The sequence below is a fragment of the Sus scrofa genome, chromosome 10 (genome assembly GCF_000003025.6).
Source record: "Sus scrofa isolate TJ Tabasco breed Duroc chromosome 10, Sscrofa11.1, whole genome shotgun sequence".
Taxonomy (NCBI): domain Eukaryota; kingdom Metazoa; phylum Chordata; class Mammalia; order Artiodactyla; family Suidae; genus Sus; species Sus scrofa.
In genome coordinates, this window is record NC_010452.4 from 30,714,052 (window position 1) to 30,734,539 (window position 20,488).

Below are 20,488 nucleotides of genomic sequence, written 5' to 3' on the forward strand. Positions count from 1 at the left end.
CCCTATAAGTAAATTAAATGGAGGGAAAGGGGAAGAGAGAGCCAGAATAGCAGCAGCAGTAAAAGTTTCAGCAAGAGCACGAAGGCCCACAGTTTTCTGATCTAAACATTCAGCATTCCTGTGCTGACACCAAAGCAGGAAGGAAGGAGAGAGGATACAACAGCAAGTTCCCGTTCTGAGGTGGGTACCACAGTCTCTGGTTGGATGGCTAACTATAAAAGTGGAACTGTAAACCATGTGCTTTTGAGAGTTAAGTAGAAAAGGCCAAACCTCAACTACATCCCATTAATTATTGGCTGAGCTATTTTTAACAACACAACAAAACTGTTCTGTGTCTCAGTTTCCTCTTCTATAAAATGGGCCTAGTTATAGGAACTCCTTCAAAGGGTTATTGCGAGGAATAAATGCATTACTTGGAACAAGCGCTTAAAAAAGCGCTTGGAATGCACTGAAGGCTGCATGACTATTAGCAATTATTCTAACATTACTTGCATACAATAGACATTCAATAGACATTACTTGTATGAAACTGACATCTCAATAGACATTCATCACATAGTATTCAAAGTATATACAATGCCTCAGACTTACCACTCAAATAGGAGGATTTGATTGGCCTGCTCTATGGACTATATAAGGTATACTCAAATTTAGTACCATTGTTGAAGGTCTTAAGATTTTATCCCTACTCTGAAGTTCTTTGTACACAAAGAATTCTTCACTGACCTTGTCCCTTTTTGCCTTTTAGGTGGGATGGGTAATGCTAGTGACTATGGGAACATCTCCTACTGAATCTGTAGTTGCTTCTGGCAATATATTTATTGGACAGGTAAGTTGTAATATCAAAAAACAAAACACTTGCTAAAATGAAAAATGAATACACTTTCCAGAAAAAGGAATAAAACAATATAATGGTGTTCTTTCTCTCTCTCTCTTTTTTTTTGGGGGGGGGTTGTTTTTTTGGCTGAGCCATTTTTGGGGGCAGGGGGCGGGGTGTTGCACCTGTGGCATGCAGAAGTTCAAACCTGCACTACAGCTGCAACTAGAGCCACTGCAGTGACAGTGCCAGATCTTCAACCTGCTGAGCCACAAGGGAACTCTGGTGTTATTTCTTTAAGTGTAGGGAGGGAAGGGTGTCAAAATAAAGAACCCTCAATATTGACAATGTCCAGATTCCAAGGAAGGATAAAGAGCCCTCCAAGAGTCTCTGCATTGGTGTGGAATTTGGGTTCTTGAAAGTTTATGGAAAGGAAGAAAGATTTAATCATTTTATCAAAGCTTGGGGCTTCTCATGTATAGATTCTTAACAAGTCTTTTCTGAAATAACTGAATTGTTGAGGTTTCTGGCCCAACAGCTCATCCACTCAAATGGACTTCATCATTTGGCTCTTCCATCATCTTGAAGAGGAACAAATTATTTTATTTAATTCCTAGAACAATGGTATCCCATTCTATTTTACAGATTTGGAAACACTGGCACAAGGAGGTTAAACAGATTTCTCTTAACACAAATAAGCTGTTTGGTGATGGAGTGGGAATTAAATCCCAGAAATTCTGCTCCAGAGCTTCACATTCCCTTTTTTTTTTTTTTTTTTTTCTTTTCCTTTTATGGCTGCACCTGAGGCATATGGAAGTTCTGAGGCTAGGGGTCAAATTGGAGCTGCAGCTGCCTGCCTACGCCACAGCCAGAGCAACGCCGGCTCTGAGCCATGTCTGCAACCATGGCCGAAGCTTGCAGCAACAGTGGATCCTTAACCCACTGTGTGAGGCCAGGGATCAAACCTGCATTCTCAGCCTGCTGAGCCAGGACAGGAACTCCGTTCACCATTTATCCTGAAGTTTCAAACATGTAACAGGCAGCCTCGCATCCTGTAGTCTAATGCTGCGGCAATGAAAGCGACTAAGAAGGGTCTACTAACAGCCTTGCCGCCCTATTAATACTTAAGCTCATTTTCAACATGTCTGAACTGGCCAACAGAGTCTTTGCTGAGCCTGTATAAAAATGATAACAAACAGAAGCATTTTCACCTTCCTTACCCATAACACAGATTAAAATGCTCTTTTGCCTGAGGTCCATTTAAGCAAGGAAATATGTTGCCAAGGGGTATCCCTCAAAACGGCAGCTTTCCTAAAGGGGCGGATAAGTAAGAAATGGTAATCATCCTCTCGCTCAGGATACACAGCTTCAGGCAGAATGGGATCATTCGCCAAAGAAACCTAGTGTGAAGCCTCGCTAGCATGGCTGCTCGAGGAAATTGCAGCAAAAATCAAGTCATCCAGAACAACACATGGCTCCAATCCTTAGGCTCACAATTGCTCCAGGCACTGAACCTTCCAGCTTTCTAGCCTGGAAAAGAGTCTTTAGAATGAGGCCCACACTTCTTTCCCTAGGAGTTGACTATAATTATCATAATTATAGTCAACATAAAATCTCTCAGGACTAATTAGGGCACCATCTTGAGTTGATTACTCCTACCTGCAGGGCAAGAGGGCTCATGTACTGAGTTTCTCTTTAGTCCATAAATTGACGCGCCACACAGTCAATCTTATAGAACAATTAGAAATAATGAGGGGAAAATTGTAAAATTGCACACATGCTTCTGTGGTGCTCAATTTGATCCTTAATATGCTAAAAGTACAGCTATTATTTATGGAGAGCCCCATGCTACAGGCCGCCTGCCCTCCATAATGGGACTCAAGCCTTTACAACTGCACTCTAATCGATTCTTTTCCACACAAGAGGAAGGGGGGAGGGTCTGATTCTCAATTAGGAAAGGGCCTATAGGCACCTGTCCTTGTTATTGCTGGTATTTTTTCATACTAGTATCTCTGTTTCCCCATGGCGTCAGACCCCTATGGTTTGGGGTCTGTTGAGATGAAGCTGGAAGATGGGCAGTCACCAAAGGCTAGAGAATCACTTCCCAAGGCCAGGCCAAAGGGAAGAGTTTCTTGGCCAATGGAGTTCCAACCTTAGAAAAGAGTTCCATGCCATCACAGTCCAATCCCAGGCTAGTTGGGGGCCTTAAGTGGATTGGCCTTGCAGATTTTATGTATGACTCTATATGTGCACTGCTCTAGAGTCCAAATGACCCAGACATCGATGGTGTAGGTTCTCAAACATGAACACATTGGAACTACCCAGAAGTTGTGTTAAAACACCACTGCTGGGAGTTCTCATTGTGGCTCAGCAGTAACTAATCCTACTAATATCCATGAGAATGTGGGTTTGATCCCTGGTCCTGCTCAGTGGGTTAAGGATCTGGTGTTGCTATAAGCTGTGGTATAGGTCATAGATGAGGCTGGGACCCCATGCCACTGTGGCTGTGGTGTAGGCCAGCAGCTATAGCTGCAATTCAACCCCTACCCTGGGAACTTCCATATGCCATGGGTGCAGACCTAAAAAGAAAAAAAAAAAATCACCACTGCTGTACCTAGTCCCACAGTTTCTGATTCAATAGTTTTGCTTTTGCATATCTAACAGGTTCTCAGGTCATTCTCATGAAGCTGTTCTGAGTTCCACTTTTAGAAATACTATTGTAGTAGAGAATGGAATTTTGAGTATATTCCCTAAGTGAACATTTAATCTATTTAATCTGGCCACTTTTTGATTCCAGACAGAGTCTCCACTGCTGGTCCGACCATATTTACCCTATGTCACCAGGTCTGAACTCCACGCAGTCATGACTACTGGGTTCGCTACCATTGCCGGAAGCGTCTTAGGTGCATACATTTCTTTTGGGGTAAGAATGTTTTGAGATTAATTTATGGAAAAATGCAACCTCTTTTTTCTATGTTATTGTTATTTCTAGTCCTTCCTTTACTATTGCTGCCAGATAAGGAGGCCAAAAAAGTGTCCTTTCTGCTGTATAATTGGCCATAGTTCCTTTAGCATTTGAACGGAGTGACCCCAGGGAGATTTGGTTCTTCATTTTCATATCCCTGTCACCTAAATGTGAACTATATCCCATGACAGCAGAATGAAATTACATTATGAGGTTACTTTGGCTGAAATTTTAAATATGTTAAAAACGTAACTATTACCAGCACTAATAAAGGTGATTTAAGCCAGGGGTCAGCAAACTATGGCCTATGGGCCAAATCTGGGATCACTCCCCTTTTTTGTAACTGAAGTTGTATTGGAAACCAGCTTTTTCTATCCATTTCTTTCTTTTTTTTTTTTTTTTTTTTTTTTTTTTTGTCTTTTTGCCATTTCTTGGGCCACTCCCACGGCATATGGAGGTTCCCAGGCTAGGGGTCGAATCGGAGCTGTAGCCGCCGGCCTTCACCAGAACCACAGCAACATGGGATCTGAGCCGTGTCTGCAACCTATGCCGGATCCTTAACCCACTGAGCAAGGCCAGGGATCGAACCCGCAACCTCATGGTTCCTAGTTGGATTTGTTAACCACTACACCACCACGGGAACTCCTTTCTATCCATTTCTATATAGCAGCTTTCATGAAACAGAGTTAAAAAGTTGTGGCCCTGGAGTTCCCGTGGTGGCGCAGTGGTTAACAATCCGACTAGGAACCATGAGGTTGCGGGTTCAATCCCTGCCCTTGCTCAGTGGGTTGGGGATCCGGCGTTGCCATGAGCTGTGGTGTAGGTCACAGACATGGCTCGGATCCCACGTTGCTGTGTCTCTGGTGTAGACCGGTGGCTACAGCTCCGATTGGACCCCTAGCCTGGGAACCTCCATGTGCCGCAGGAGCAGCTCAAGAAAAGGCAAAAAGACAAAAAAAAAAAAAAAAAAAAAAAAAGTTGTGGCCCAAGAAGCCAAGAATATTTACTCTCAAGCCCTTTATACAAAAGGTTTTCTTACCCCTGGCTTAGAGCAATAGTTTGCAAATCTTATTACATATTAGGACCACCTGAGAGCTTTTTTTGCCTTTTAGGACCACACCTGTGGCATATGGAGGTTCCTAGGCTAGGAGTGGAATCAGAGCTGCAGCTGCCGGCCACAGCCACAGCAACTGCAGGATCCAAGTCAAGTCTTCAACCTACACCACAGCTCACAACAACGCCTGATACTTAACCCACTGAGCAAGGTCAGGGATCAAACCTTCATCCTCTTGGATACTAGTCAGGTTCTTAACTAGTCAGAGTGGGAACTGACGTGATCTTCCTTCAAAATTCCTACAACACAAGATTCGTTCTCTTCCACTAATGCTCAGATTTGGGTTTTGTGCTTCTCCCCAGCATGTGGTCACCTCTCACAATGCCCTCCCTTCCCTCCAGGTGATACCTGGGTATGGCTCATTGAGCTCCTCCAAGCCTCCAAAGAAACACTGACTTCTGGCATAGAATCAATGCTGGTCCCTCACCTCCCTTGTAAGGCATTAAGGCCATTCATTCTGAGCACAAAGAAAAGCTAAATCTAAGTTGGCCTTTTTTTCTCCTGAAATCACAGATTTCATCCTCTCACTTGATAACTTCTTCAGTTATGGCAGCACCTGCAGCACTGGCTATTTCTAAACTTTTTTGGCCTGAGACAGAAAAACCTAAAATAACCCTCAAGAATGCCATGAAAATGGAAAATGGGTAAGTGGAACACGTTCACCTAGTTAATTAATGACTGTACAAGCAGGAGGTTGGGGGTGGAGGAGGTTGTTCCAGTCCAAATCCAAATTACAGAAAAAAATCGATAGTCAGAGAACACAGTGAATTAAAGTGAATCTAATTTCCTAGGACTATTTAGACGTCACCCAAAATATCTTGTTTCAACACTTGAGGAAAATCTTTCTAAATACCTGAATATCAGCACCTTTCCTGGCCTGTTCAGTATAGATATTTCATTTAATTAAGTTATTTTTTTAGATTGAAGTATAGTTGATTTGCAATATGATATTAGTTTCAGGTATACAGTTATTTAATTTTAAATATAGCATAGGGTTCATTGAGCCATGATTTAAGACAGCTGGAAAGCCATTAGATCATCATTTCTGGAAGCTTCTTATATAAAAAGGAATTTAAGGTGTGATAATAGGTATTTCTAACCCCTCTTGGGTTCATTTACTTTTTGCCCTGTTCAAAAGAAAGAGAAAAGGGTAAGAAAAAACTAAGGGATTTAGGATGTGCAAAAGTACGTCATTAAATAACAGAGTTCATCAACCAACATGTTTCTGAGTTTCATCCCTTGTTTCTACAGAGTCATAACTATGAGTGAAAAAGCAAGTTGCCAAAGGATATACATGTAATATGTAGATTTCACTTGCAAAAATAGCAAATGTGTAAACCTACACAATATTATTTAGGGATAAAGAAAGTTGAAAAGAAAAGGAATCATAAGCAAATCCTAGGTGACCACGTATCTCTGAGATTAGAGAGAAGAAGAGATTAAGGAAGAGGTGCTCAAAGGTGAAATGACATTCCAGTTCTTAAATGAGGGTGTGGATATACAGGCCTTCTTTGAGTTTTTAGTTCTTATACTGTGAATATTTTATAAATGTTCTCTGGAAGATACTTGTAATTAAATATAATTGTTAAAACCTGTAATTTTTTTTACTATTTTTAGTGCCACACCTGCAGCATATGTAGGTTCCCAGGCTAGGGGTCAAATGGGAGCTGCAGCTGCTGGCCACAGCCACAGCCACGTGGGATCCAAGCCATGTCTTCGACTAACAGCACAGCTAATGGCAACGCTGGGTCCTTAATCCACTGAGTGAGGCCAGGGATCAAACCCAAATCCTCATGGATACTAGTTGGATTGTCTCTGCTGTGCCACAACGGGAACTCCGAAACCTGTAATATCTTTGCCTCTTCCCAGTTTATTCATTATAAGTGCTCCCAAATGAAAAGAGTAGTATAATATTTAAGCACTCATATGCCCATCGCCTACACTCAATTGTAAATCCCATCATGATTTCATGGAATTCAGGTTGAGTATTTCCACCAGGATGTGGGTCTGAGTGTTTGTCTCTTCATTCAAATGAGCTCTGATTATGCCATTCCTACCCCTGACGTCCATCCACCAATAAACCCTTGCTAATTCTGGAATTGCCATTTTTTGATTAAGTGATTCAAGGAATCTCCTCGAAGCTGCAACTAATGGAGCATCCTCATCCATTTCCCTGGTGGCAAATATCGCTGTGAATCTGATTGCCTTCCTGGCCCTGTTGTCTTTTGTGAATTCAGCCCTGTCCTGGTTTGGAAACATGTTTGACTACCCACAGCTGAGTTTTGAGGTATGATTCTATTGTGTTTCTCCTTTTTGTTTCTGCAAATCTTTGTTTAAAAATAAAATAGCCTTGGCATTTCCGTTGTGGCTCATTAGTTTAAGAACCTGACTAGTATCCATGAGGATGCAGGTTCGATCCCTGGCCTCACTCATCAGGTTATGGATCCCGAGTTGCTGTGGCTATGGTATAGGCCCAGCTGATGCAGTTCCAGTTCAAATCCTAGGCCAGGAACTTCCATATGCCACGGGTGCAGCCCTAAAAATTAAAATAAAATAGGCTTGTGAACGGCCTTTCCTAACTGCCTATGTAATGCACTGTACAATAAGTACACTCTTATACAATGTACAAACTTATCATGAACCCCCAACTTCCCCTTTTGCTAGCTCCTATCACCCTCCTTCACCCAACATAGAATTGTTCTCTCCTGACCCTGCCTGCCCAAATCCAGGTTAGTTCAAATGACCCGATTTCCTTTTGTCTTTTCTTTCTTCTTTTTCTTTTTCTTGTTTTTTGTTTTTTGTTTTTGAAAAGGCATGCAGCAACTTGATATGGGACCTCAGTTCCCAGCCAGGGGTTGAACCTAATCCTAACCACTAGACCACCAGGGAACTCCCCAAATGACCCAATTTCAACCTTGACTCCTAACAAATAAAAAATATGCAAGAGGATGCACAGATGTCTTTGTGCCTGAAGGAGACATAGAATGGGTGGGAACAATTTGGTCATGAGGTGAAGCCAAAGATCTGGAAGCAAATCACTGCTCTAATAAAGTATCATTTTTGGTTTTTGTAGATAATATGCTCCTATGTCTTCATGCCCTTTTCCTTCATGATGGGAGTAGACTGGCAAGACACTTTTATGGTTGCCAAACTCATGGGTTATAAGACATTCTTCAACGAATTTGTGGCTTATCAGAAACTCTCGGAATTGATCCATTTAAGGCAAGCAGGTGGACCCAAATTTGTGGATGGTGTGCAGCAATATATATCAGTGAGTAAAACCTTTTTTTCCAATATGGTTCTTCATCACATACATACATTCATCAGATAGCTACTGGTGCCTCTGTGTGTCAGGCACCATGTGAGGCATTTAGGGTACATCGCAGAAGGAAACAGGCCCCCAAGCCCTGATCTCATGGACTTCATAATGTAAATAGTGCTTTGTAATTGTCAGTTATGTTGAGCTAATCGTTGTGTGTGTGTGTGCGTAGAAAGAGAGAAACATAGCTAATCCTTACCACTGAGATCATTTACTTTTGAGCACTGAATTCAAACCCAGAGTCATATGAACTGGAACTGGAATCAATCAATCAAGAGATATTTATGGAATGTCTCCATGAGCACTGTGCTATATACTGAGGCCACAGCATTGAACAATTGATGAGGCCTCTGCCCTCATGGAGCTCATAGTCTAAGGATCATAAAGAACTCTTCCTTCCTATTTAAGGAATTCTTTGAACTCTGATAAACTGCCTAAATGCCACGTCATGCCCACACAGCCTAAAAAAAAACTGTGAGATACAATAACCACTCTTTCAGTGCATGAGAGAAGAGAAAAAGCTCAGGACCTTTTGCACAAGCACCTATAATTATGCCAGGATTTCAGGTCCATAGCCTGCAAGGAGATCCTCTTATCTAGTTGGCCTTGGATGGGATGAAGGAGCTCAGGTGAAGCCATTATTTATTTGCAGCTGAGTGTCCAACTTCTACTTTGCTGAAGAACAGAATTGTTGCACATAGAAACTTATGGGCATGGGGAACATTTCTGACCACCGCCATTACTCACTGAAACAATCCATTTGGAATTAATGTCTTAGGCACAAATTTGGCGTTAAGAGGAATGGGGAGGAAAAGTCTGCTGTCCAAGGTTCTGACACACCTCCCCACTCTGATCACCACTACCGTCGCTCCCAGCCTCCCAAGCACCAAACATGCAAACGTCCTCCCACATACTACACATATAACAGAAAATGCCAGGAGAGTACTTATTTGTATTTTATGGTCAGAGGCATTTTGACCCACACATCTGATATGAACAATAGCTCCATAGGTCTTGTGCTTCTCAAACGTTCGCTCTTCAACTGGCACGTAGTGGAACATGGCCAAATGTCCTCATTGTTTGAATGCCACCACAAAGAAGCTTTCTTCCCCACCAAAGGTAAAGAATAGGCTAAATGAAGTAAAATGTTTTCCCTCTCCAGCTGCCAGTTGCCAAGAGAAAGTACTTTTCTTAATAAGCGAAGCAAGCTTTCAGTTCTGGCTGTGCTAAGCAGGTTTGTGAACAGGTTATTAGGGGGAGAGAAAAGAATAGTAGAGCTGATTTGGATTGGGAGTGAGCCCAACCAGAGGCAGACCCACAGAGGATATTTGGAGGTATGAGGCTTCTGGTATTGTTGAGTCACAAAGAGGAAAACGTTTGGGTTTTTTCCCAATTTCTTATTTCCAATCAACCAAATGGAGATGCATTCCTCCAATTATCAGTGTACCAACCAACAAGAGGTGGGAGTGTCCTACCATCTCCTGGAAAAGGTACCCCATAACGAAACCATATGATCTGGGTCCCTGAGGCAAAAACCAAGTGTTTATGCTCACTGGTGACCTCCATCTAAAGGTCAGAATGCGTGTGAACAGATGACTGATAGACACATGAAAAGATGCTCAATATCACTAATTATTAGAGAAATGCAAACCAAAACTATAATCAGGTACCACCTCACACCAGTCAGAATGGCCATCATCAAAATTCTACAAATAACAGATGTTTCAGATGGTGTTACAACCACTGTAGAAAACAGTGTGGAGGTGTCTCAGAAAACTAAGTATAGAACTCCAGCAATCCCACTCGTGGGCATATATCCAGAGAAAACTATAATGCAAAAAGTACATATACCCCAATGTTCACAGAAGCACTGTTTACATTAGCCAAGATATGGAAGCAACCTAATTGTCCATCAGCAGGTGAATGGATAAAGAAGATGTGGTATATACACAATGGAATATTATTCAGCCATAAAAAAGAATTAAATAATGCCATTCTCAGCAACATAGATGGACCTAGAGATTATCCTACTAAATGAAGTAAGTCAGAAAGAGAAAGACAAACACCATATGATATTACTCCTATGTTGAATCTAAAATATGGTACAAATAAACTTATTTAATAAGCAGAAACAGACTTACAGACACAGAAAATAAACTTGCAATTACTAAAGGGGAAAGGAGGTGGGGGAGGGATAAATTTGGAGTTTGTAATTAACATATACATACCATTTTATATATAAAATAGACAACAAGGTCCTACTACATAGCACAGGAAAATCTAGCCAATATTCTGTAATAAACCATAATGGAAAGAATATGAAAAATAAATATATCACTCCACTGTACATCAGAAATTAACACAACATTGTAAATCAACTAGACTTCAATTTTTTTAAATGCATATGCAGCAGCCTATCCTCAGAATGAACACTCCATCATTTTCCCTTTCTTAGAGTAAATATAATACTTTGCATGTTTGTTTGTTTGTTTACATATGAAACATACCACAGTACAGAATTCACAATGTACAAAAAGGTGTGGAGGGAAAAGTAAGTCATCTTTCTTATTTCTCTGCTATTCAGCTCCTCTCCCTGTTCCATATTATAAAGCTCACTGTTCTCAGCATTGTTCTTTACACTTGATAATGTATCTTGGATGCCTCTCCACCTCAATGCCTGTGTCACAGTGTGAGCACATCATGATTTATTTTAACCAGCCCCTTGTTGATGAACACTGTTACCAATCTTTGGCTGTTAGAAGTAGTGCTATAATCACTGTCTTTGTACCTGTGGCATCTTTTCTCCCTTGCAAGAACAGTTGGAAGATGTGTTATTAATTTCCTGCTGCAGTTAAGCTCTATACATCCCATAATCTTGCATATTCATGGGAAAAGGCAAAGAGGACTCATCCAAGACCCCACATGGCCACATCTGTTTACCCCCTTCCCACAGATGCCCAGAAAGGCAAAAGAGAAATCTCAAGCACTTCATTCCATCTCCCTTCCCGAGGCTTCTTTTTTTTTTTTTTTTTGGTCTTTTTGCCTTTTCTAGGGCCACACCCATGGCATATGGATGTTCCCAGGCTAGGGGTCTAATCAGAGCTGTAGATGCTGGCCTATGCCAGAACCACAGCAACACGGGATCCAAGCCGTGTCTGGACCTACACCATAGCTCACTGCAACGACGGATCCCCAACCCACTGCGCAAGGCCAGGGATCAAACCTGCATCCTCATGGATACTAGTCAGGCTTGTTAACCACTGAGCCACGATGGGAACTCTCCTTGAATTTTTTATTTCCTGCCCACTATATGCACACCAACAAAGGAGTTCTCAGAAATTATGAAAGAGGAGCCTTATAATCAACAAAAAACTTACCATGACCACTTGAGTCTTAAATGTGAGCTTTTAAAAATCCAGTTAGTGGAAGAAAAAAAAGAAAAAAAAAAACCTTACTTTTGAATGCAGCATTGGCCTGGTTTTTTCTTTGAACCAAATCATTGATTTTTTAGGAAAGGTAAGCACTCACCACAGCCAACTGAAAGGACCCCATCTGATAAGTGTGAGCCTCCTTTTTACTAAGATAATTCGTTTTCACTGAAGTATAATTTACATACAAAAAAAGGTCTATCTTTAGTGTATGTATGAGTTTTGATAAATGTGTCACCTGTGTAACCATGACCACAATCAATATACCAAACATTTCCATCACACCTAGAAAATGTCCCTCATGGCCAATTATGGTCAACAATGCCCCATCTCCACCCCAACACAGCTCCAAGAAACTAGTGATCTTTCTTTTCCTCACTGTAGGTCACTTTTGCTTGTTCTAGAAGTCCATACAAATGGACTCACTTAGGTTTCAAGTTGTTGCATGTGTTAGGTTTTTCTTTTCTGTTTTAGAGCATTATGCTATTTCATGGATAGCCACACTTTATTTATCCATTTGCCTAATTAAAGACATTTGAGTTGTTTCCAGCTTGGGGCTATTATGAACGAAGCTGCTATAAACATTCGTGTACAGTCTTCTTGTAGACATGTTTTTATTTCTCCTGGAACATTCCTAGGAGTAGGATCACTGGGTCATATGTATGTTAATTTAATATGAAACTTCCAAGTATGTTTATGTTTTGCAAATAGACTGTATCAGTTTACATTGCCACCAACAATGTACAAGAGTTCCAGTTGCTCCACATCCTTGCCAACACTTAATGTCATCCATCTTTTTTAGCCATTTTAGTGGCTGTGTAGTTCATTGTTTTAGTTTGCATTTTCCTGTTGACTAATGATGTCAAACATCTTCTTATGTGCTTATTTTGGCCATTTGAGTGACTTTTTTGAAATCTCTTTATCAGTTTGTATTGGACACTTGTCTTCTTAATGAGTTATAACTGTTATTTATACATTCTGAATAAGTCCTTTGTCAAATAAACATAATGTATTTTCTGGGATCAATTTTGGTATGTTCAGCAGCTAGTACTATTCCTGACACTTTATAGCTTGTGGCCAGGTCATTCTGAATATTAGAAATTATCATCGTGCAGAAAATAGCACTTGTAGAGCAAATACCATCAATTCTAATCATTTCATAGAGAGCCTCTGAATCCACACAGCCCCTTTCTCTCCCTCCAAATCCAAGGGGAGATGGAAAAAAACTAGGAAGCAACAGGTGTCTGACACCATACACTGCAGATTTGTCAATATTGATAACATAGTAGGATGTCAGACTTAACTAAGCTGGGTCACATCATGTGTACATCTGTGTGTTTATGCTTATTTCCAGATTCGTTCTGAGACCATTGCCACTTATGCTCTCTGCAGCTTTGCCAATATCGGTTCCCTAGGAATAGCGATCGGTGGACTCAGTAAGTAAAAAGATTATTCCTTAACAATAGCTATTATATAGACATGCTTCAGATCTCCATGTTAGTCTGTAATTTTTTTTGTTTGTTCATTTTGTTTTGTTGTTGTTGTTGTTGTTGCTTTTCAGGGCCACACCTGCACCATATGGAAGTTCCCAGGCTAGGGGTTGAATTGGAGTTACAGCTGCCAGCCTACGCCACAGCCCAGCAACATGAGACCCAAGCCTTGTCTGCAACCTACACCACAGTTCAGGGCAACGCCGGATACTCAACCCATTTAGCAAGGCCAGCTATCGAACCTGCATCCTCATGGATACTATTCAGATTCGTTTCCACTGTGCCACAATAGGAACTCCTGTAATATTATTTGTGTCAGAAAAAAAAGGGGGGGAGGCCTGCAACAGCAGTAAATCCCTTGGGGTCCATTTTTATCCCCGCTCTGCAATGTAGTTTTCCTGCATAGCTCCAAGCTAACATCAGGAAGAATTTGCTCAAATGTACAGGTAATACTCTGCTCAAAAATGACAGAGAGGTTCTAATGGTATGCTAATTCCTTATATTTATAGTAAATACCTGGAGAAGGATTCTGAGGGCAGTGGAAGTTCAATGGGAAAATTCTGTGATTAAGTCTGTGCCACCAGGGGCATAGGAGATGGTGCCAGATAAGTTGATTAATCTCTTGTACTTGCTTCTGTGTTCCCCAGCATCCATAGCCCCTTCCAGAAAGCGTGACATCTCCTCAGTGGCAGTGAGAGCTCTGATTGCGGGGACCATTGCCAGCTTCATGACAGCCTCCATCGCAGGTACTGCATCCTGTCCTGTCTATCCTTTCGGGGGATAGTGCCTCCAACTGCATACATAGCATATGTTGCTGCAGAGAGCCAAGAGGCAGAGCTGTCATTAAGCATATTGTGAATTGAAATGTGCAGAGTGAGGTAGAGAAGCTAAAATTAGAAGGAGAGTACCCTGGCTTCATTAATTAAATAAACGGTCCTCTGTTCCACTTCCAGGCATACTCATCAACACTCCTGTAGACATCAACTGTCATCACATTTTGGAGAATGCCTTCAACTCCAGCTTAGTTAGAGACACAACCAATGTAGTATCTTGTTGCCAGAGTCTATTGAGCAGGTATTGTATTTTTATTTTATTATTATTATTTTTGGTCTTTTTAGGGCTTCATTTGAAGAATGTGGAAGTTCCCAGGCTAGAGGTAGAATCAGAGCTGCAGCTGCCGGCCAGAGATTGAACCCACATCCTCATGGATACTAGTAGGGTTCGTAACCCACTGATCCACAATAGGAAATCTTTCATCTGCCCTTCTTAATGTGCAAGTATTTTAAAAGGACTGATTCTTCCTTTATCTGTTTACTCTGGAGGACATAAGGGGTGTCCTTCAGGCCAAACAGGATTTAAGCATCAAAACCCCTTCTCTGGTGCCTCTGTCCTTAACCCACCCTGACAGGAACATGAGGGAGAAAATCAGCTTCCTCCCCTCTGCTATTCCTAATGTTTCATCTTCTGCTCATCTATTGTTTCTGTCTTCCAAGGTTTAACTAACTGTTTTATTCTACTTTTCACCAGCACTGTGGCCAAGGGCCCTGGTGAGATCATCTCAGCAGGAAACTATAGCCTGTACTCGTTGAAGGACTGCTGCAAATTGCTGACTCCGTCGACGCTGAACTGCAGTTGGATCCCTAATGCATTTTGAGTTCAGCCACTTCTCCAACAGAACTCTAAGTACCAGTGCTAAATTTTCTGCTTGGAAGAGGGAAGAAAAAAAAAAGCTATTTCCATAGATTGATACTTCTGTCATGGAATCAGCTTTCATTGGAAAGAAGAGACATAGGAGTGAGCAGTTCAGATCTACATCTTCCTCCTCCCTGACCCCTTCCCTACTGTGAAGAGCTACTCACTGGGGCATCCCCGAGTGAGCTATTGTCCCCAAAATGTTTTTTGCCTCGGAAGGAAATTTTAGAGACGATGCTGAGATGCTTTTTAATGAAATGCCTATCAGCAATGCTCTTTATTGCATGAAGCCCACACTGTATGTGAAAACACAAACACTAATGACTGGATTAAAAGAGGGGTTCACACTAAAGAAAAAATGTGAAAAAGGTTTTGGAAGACCTTAAGTAATTTGTTTTCATTTTTGTTCACAAACAAGAGTGATTAAAAAAAAAAAAATCCATGTGTCAAGAGCTGATCTATGTATGGAGGTAGCAATGGTGGTGGTGGAGGTGGTGGTGACGTAGGGACCTGAATGCCCAAAGGACTCAATCTCTGAAGTACAATACACTAGGACATGTCTAATTATTGATCATTTGCATCATATTTTTCTTGGAGCTCACTGTGCACTTTGAGTATTTAGACTTCATTTTAGAAAAAGAGGTATATGTCCTTTCCCTCTGTTCTCTGTGTTCTGGTGTCAGCCTTCATAAAAGCCTATGGCCCTGTGTGTTAGGGATGCCAATTATTCATATGCTGGTTTTCCTTTGTTTGCTATGGCTATGATTTTTCTTCTCATTCCTTTTTCTCTTTTTAACTCTTTGCATTTTTCTACTCTGTTTTATTCCTGAGGTCTCTAAGAGAATCTCTTTGCTGTTTCTAGTATGCCTCTGTGACCAACTAATTTTTAAATTCTGTCTGTTGCCATTACTATTCCTTGGATGTTTTAAGCTCTGTCTCTCTCTTTTTAATTTCATGAGAAAGTTAATTACTGCCCTATTTTTAATTGTTTTTTTTCTTTTCAAATTCAAAAAGTAATATCCATTTTTAATGAAAAGTGGAAATATCACATACACACACCCCTTCCTTTCCACCCTGTTCACCCCAGGTCTCTTTCCAGTACCACACCCTGAGATTATGGTTAATTGACTAGCACATGCACCTTTCTCTAAACATATAAAAATGTGGGTGATTTGTTGTCTCTACACAAATAGAACGAATCTATTTACATCACCTCCAACTTCTTTTCACTTGGAAATATACTTTGGAAATTTCTACAAGTCATTATAGTTCTAGCTCCTGCTAGTGTGTGTGTGTGTGTGTGTGTGTGTCAGATAGAGAGAGGGAGTGTGCTCTCACACACAATTTTAACATAAAAGAGATAATATATATTCTGGGGAAGGGAAGGAGTTAGAGGTTTTATTTTCTTGCTGCTTCCTTCCTTCTTCCCCTGCCCCATCATATACAAAGCCCAAGTTAAATAACCTGATGCATAGCTTTCTGTACTTTTTTCATGTTCTGGTCATATTTTACAAAATATCCATTTATTGAGTATTGGAATGGTAGTTTTACAATACTGGAATTACATTTCTATGTGGTTTGGTTTTTTTCTATAATAATGCTTTGTGGATATTCAAGTCCACCGACAAAACTATAATTATTCTTTTCAAAGTCTTCATAATTGCCCATGACATATTATGTATATGTGTTAGTCATTCCTCTATGGACAAGCATTTACTTTGTTTTCAGGTTTGTATGGTTTTGTTTTTGCTACTTTGAAATGTGCTTGTCAACATATCAGTGCTTTTATTTTGTATAGCAGTGCTATCTCATCAATATATAACACAAGTTGCATATAACTTAACATTTTTTAGTCACTATTGAAAAAGTAAAGAGAAACTGGTAAAATTCACTTAAACAATGTATTATTATTATATTAGTAGTATATTATTTCAATGAGAGATTTTACATTTTTTGAATTGTCTTTAAAAATCTAGTGTATATTTTATACTTAGAGCATATCTTGAGACACTAAATTTCCACTGGCAGTACTTGATCTGTAATTAGATTTCATAACATCTACAGGTAACATAACATCTACATGTAAAAGTAAATTTACATACACAGGTTGTTCCAAATAGCACCTACAAGTTTTTCAGTAACTGAAAAGAGGATTAGTTTTGTTTGTTTGCTTGTTTGTTCTCTTTTGGCGGCCCCACGACATATGGAGTTTCTGGGCCAGGTCACATCAGAGCCACAGTTGCTACCTACACTGCAGCTGTGGCAATGCAGGGATCCTTAACCCACTGCAGACACCACTGATCCCGTTGCACCATGGTGGTAACTCCAAGTATCAGCTTTTAAATAAAAGTTGTTGTTCCTCAGTTCCATATATGAAATAGTTCCATATGCTAGATATTCATGACTACCATAATAGACAGTGAAATTACATAGGATGCTTTCCTAGGTGAATTGAAGTGTGTGTCTATATTCGGTATTAATATATGTTTCCAGATTGCTTCTTGGAGAAGTATGTTGTCTTAATTTTCATCTGTTTTGCCATATACATTTTCTGATGTGTTTTATTCATTTACCTCTTTGTGTAGGTATGATACTTCCTTTTATTTATTTTATTTTATTTTTTTTCTTTTTTGGCCACCCCTTGGCAGGTGGAGTTCCCAGGCCAGGGTTCAGATCCAAGCCACAGTTGCGACCTAAGCTGCAGCTGCAGCAACACCAGATCCTTAACCCACTGTGCCGGACCATCCTCCCAGGATGCTGCCAATCCCATTGCACCACAGCAGGAACTCTGAAACTTCCTTTTAAATACTACATGTTCACGTACGTCGCGTGCTGAGTTCTTTTTTAATGTTGTCCATCCTTGAAGTGAAGGAAGGAGGTATTATCCTTGAGCCATATTATGAGAAAGGATAGTAACGGTAGGGATCAGGTGAATGAGGTGATGAGCACTTGAGGCTTGCTGCCTCCAGAAACCTTATCAATCCCCTGTGAACATCTTGAGTGGCTCTGGGCTGGCTGGAAGTTTCCCTCTTCCCAGTGAAACCACTCAGTGGAGGCTTCTGGTGGACAGTGATGTCTTTGGGAGATGTAGAAGTTGGAGGGCTCTTTGTTCTTCACAGTTTATCCTCCACCCATCCACCAACCTGTAGTCATCTAAGATGGCAAAAGATGGAGTGTCCATGTATTTCCTATGTGTCTGGTCAGGTGTCACCTGAGTTCACTCATTGCTGGCATCATGTTGCTGTCAGTCTCTGCACCCTGACCTTGTTTCAAGCCAAGGCTGTGAAATCTACCGTGAAAAATCCTTCACCCCAACAAGAACTCTAGTCTGCCCACGAAATTCAAAGCCTCCAGCCATCTCTTTGACTCTAAGTTCATACTGGCACAGTTTTTAACCCAAAAGCCTTGTTTCAAATACAGTATTATAGGTCCAGATATGAATGTTGCCTAATTCCAATAAAGATGGAAGTTTGCTTTACTGTTTCTTATTCTCCTTATCGCTTACCATTGGTTTTCAAAAGGAGAAGGGGAGGTGGGGGGCAGAAATAGCATTTCTCTCTCCAATCCAGAAGCTATGGTTGTAAACGAATTCTCTGACCCTGCAGAAGCCTTGGGGTTTCAGCCAAGAATAGATTAGAGTCATGGAATATGGAAATTTTTCTTTGATTTTTCTTTCCATTGGTAAACTTAACACATCCACACAGTTGGGTCGGAGTGAGAAGTTTTCCGTAACTACACAGTTTACTAATGTGCATTCATTTTGCAAATTCTCCCTCCTAATTGCTTTAATGTTTCTGCAATTTAATTAGGCTGGTAGGCCACTGTGAAGAGCTTAAGACATGCACCTGCCCACTGAGGCTTACTTCCAATTACAGAACAATTCCAGAATCAGGCATGCTTATAAAGAAGTTATTGAGGGACACAGTGTGCCAGGAAGGATTAAACTACCCTGAGTGTAGTGGAGCAGGGGTAGGGAGGCAATAATTCACATTTTAAACAGGCAGGAGCACAGGACTTAAGGAAGAAATGCCTGGTCAGGTGCACCATGTGACGCTAATGAACCATCAGGTCCTGAGAAAAGCTACCTTTTCACAACCTGTTACTTAATAAAAAACAGCTTTGTTTTAAGCTAAAGCAGGAAGAAAGTTTACACTGACTGACCCATTCTTTTTCTGTATCTAAAGATGAGCTGACTCAATGTGACTGCCCCTGGATGAAAAGGGAGCTTCTTTCTTTCTCCCTTTTATTTTAGGGGGGGAGGGGGCTTTCTAGGGCCATACCCTTGGAATATGGAAGTTCCCAGGCCAGGGGTCAAAATAGGAGCTACAGCTGCTGGCCTATACCACAGCCACAGCAACACGGGATCCGAGATCTGAGCAGCGTCTGCGATCTACACCACAGCGCATGGAAACACCTGATCCCCAACCCACTGAGTGAGGCCAGGGTTCGAACCCACATTCTCATGGATGCTAGTCTGATTCGTTTCTGCTGTGCCATAAGAGGAACTCTTTTCTTGCTTGCTTGCTTGCTTGCTTTCTCCCTCCCTTCCTCCCTTCCTTCCTTCCTCTCTTCCTCTCTCCCTCTCTCTCTTTCTTAATTTCCACCATGCCTGTGGCATATGAAAGTTCCCAGGCCAGGGGTCGAATTCCTGCCACAGCACTGTAGACCATTTGGCATTTCTATTTCAAGAGACTCTAGAAAGTAAATAATGGGTCTGAGCCAAACCAACTCCTCTTACTATGCCTTTTGCAAAATGGGAAGACAGAAGATGAAAAAAGGGATACAGCCTATAGCCATGGATTAGAGAAAAGCACTCAAATGACAATCCTGAAATTTGGTCCTCTAGTAACTGACATTCAAACATTTTAGTATGAGAAACCAAGATTAAGAACAAACCCATGTCTTACAAGTCACGCTTACATGCAGAATCAGCCCCATATCTTCCCTGCACTGGGCATGCTTCCAATAATATTTTCAAAATAAGAGGACTGTAAAATCCTAGGCCACTTAGAAATTCCTCGTCTCTTTCAACTCCCCCTCGCCTTCAGGTAAAGAGCCACCACATCTATAGATTACTATAGGTAAAGGAGAATTGGGGCAATATTCTCTGGTCTAATCTAAGTTCCTATAACTACAGAGTATCAACTTCACTTCATAACTGCCCAAATGTCTGCCTGACCACTAGATAGACTACAAATTCCTATATATCTCCAGCACCTAGCTCCTGGCATGGAGGAGACATTCAGTACTTTTCTTTGCTTTTTTATGGCCACACCTGCTGCATATGGAAGTTCCCAGGCTAGGGGTCAAATCGGAGCTGCAGCTGCTGGCCTACGCCTCAGCCACAGCAACCCAGGATCCGGGCTACGTCTGCAAGCTACACCACAGCTCATGGCAATGCCAGATCCCCAATCCCCAATGCCTGATCAAGTCCAGGGATAGAACCTGAATCCTTATGGATATGAGTCAGATTCGTTTACGCTGCACCACAATGGGAACTCCCTAAAAGTTTATTCAATGAATGAATGAATGAATGAATATCACAAAATGACTAACCTTCACATAAGCAGGAATAGTTAATTGGGTCACTATTAAAAACTTTAAAAAAATCTCACCCAGAAGTACATAATCATAATAAAAATTGCAAATGATGTGCCAATGTA

General features: G+C 41.1%; 1 protein-coding gene across 3 annotated transcripts in view; it reads left to right on the forward strand.

Annotated features, from left to right (window-relative positions):
• The window catches only part of SLC28A3 (solute carrier family 28 member 3), a 67,707-nt gene extending 50,992 nt beyond the window's left edge, over nt 1–16,715 (forward strand). For 2 of the 3 annotated variants that reach the window (XM_021064009.1, XM_021064008.1), the window contains exons 11-19: nt 749–829; nt 3,615–3,740; nt 5,410–5,540; nt 7,015–7,183; nt 7,970–8,167; nt 12,998–13,079; nt 13,781–13,879; nt 14,087–14,207; nt 14,661–16,715. In XM_021064009.1, the coding sequence (XP_020919668.1) occupies nt 749–829; nt 3,615–3,740; nt 5,410–5,540; nt 7,015–7,183; nt 7,970–8,167; nt 12,998–13,079; nt 13,781–13,879; nt 14,087–14,207; nt 14,661–14,787 (1,134 nt within the window). In that variant the 3' untranslated portion in view covers nt 14,788–16,715. 3 annotated transcript variants of the gene reach the window in all.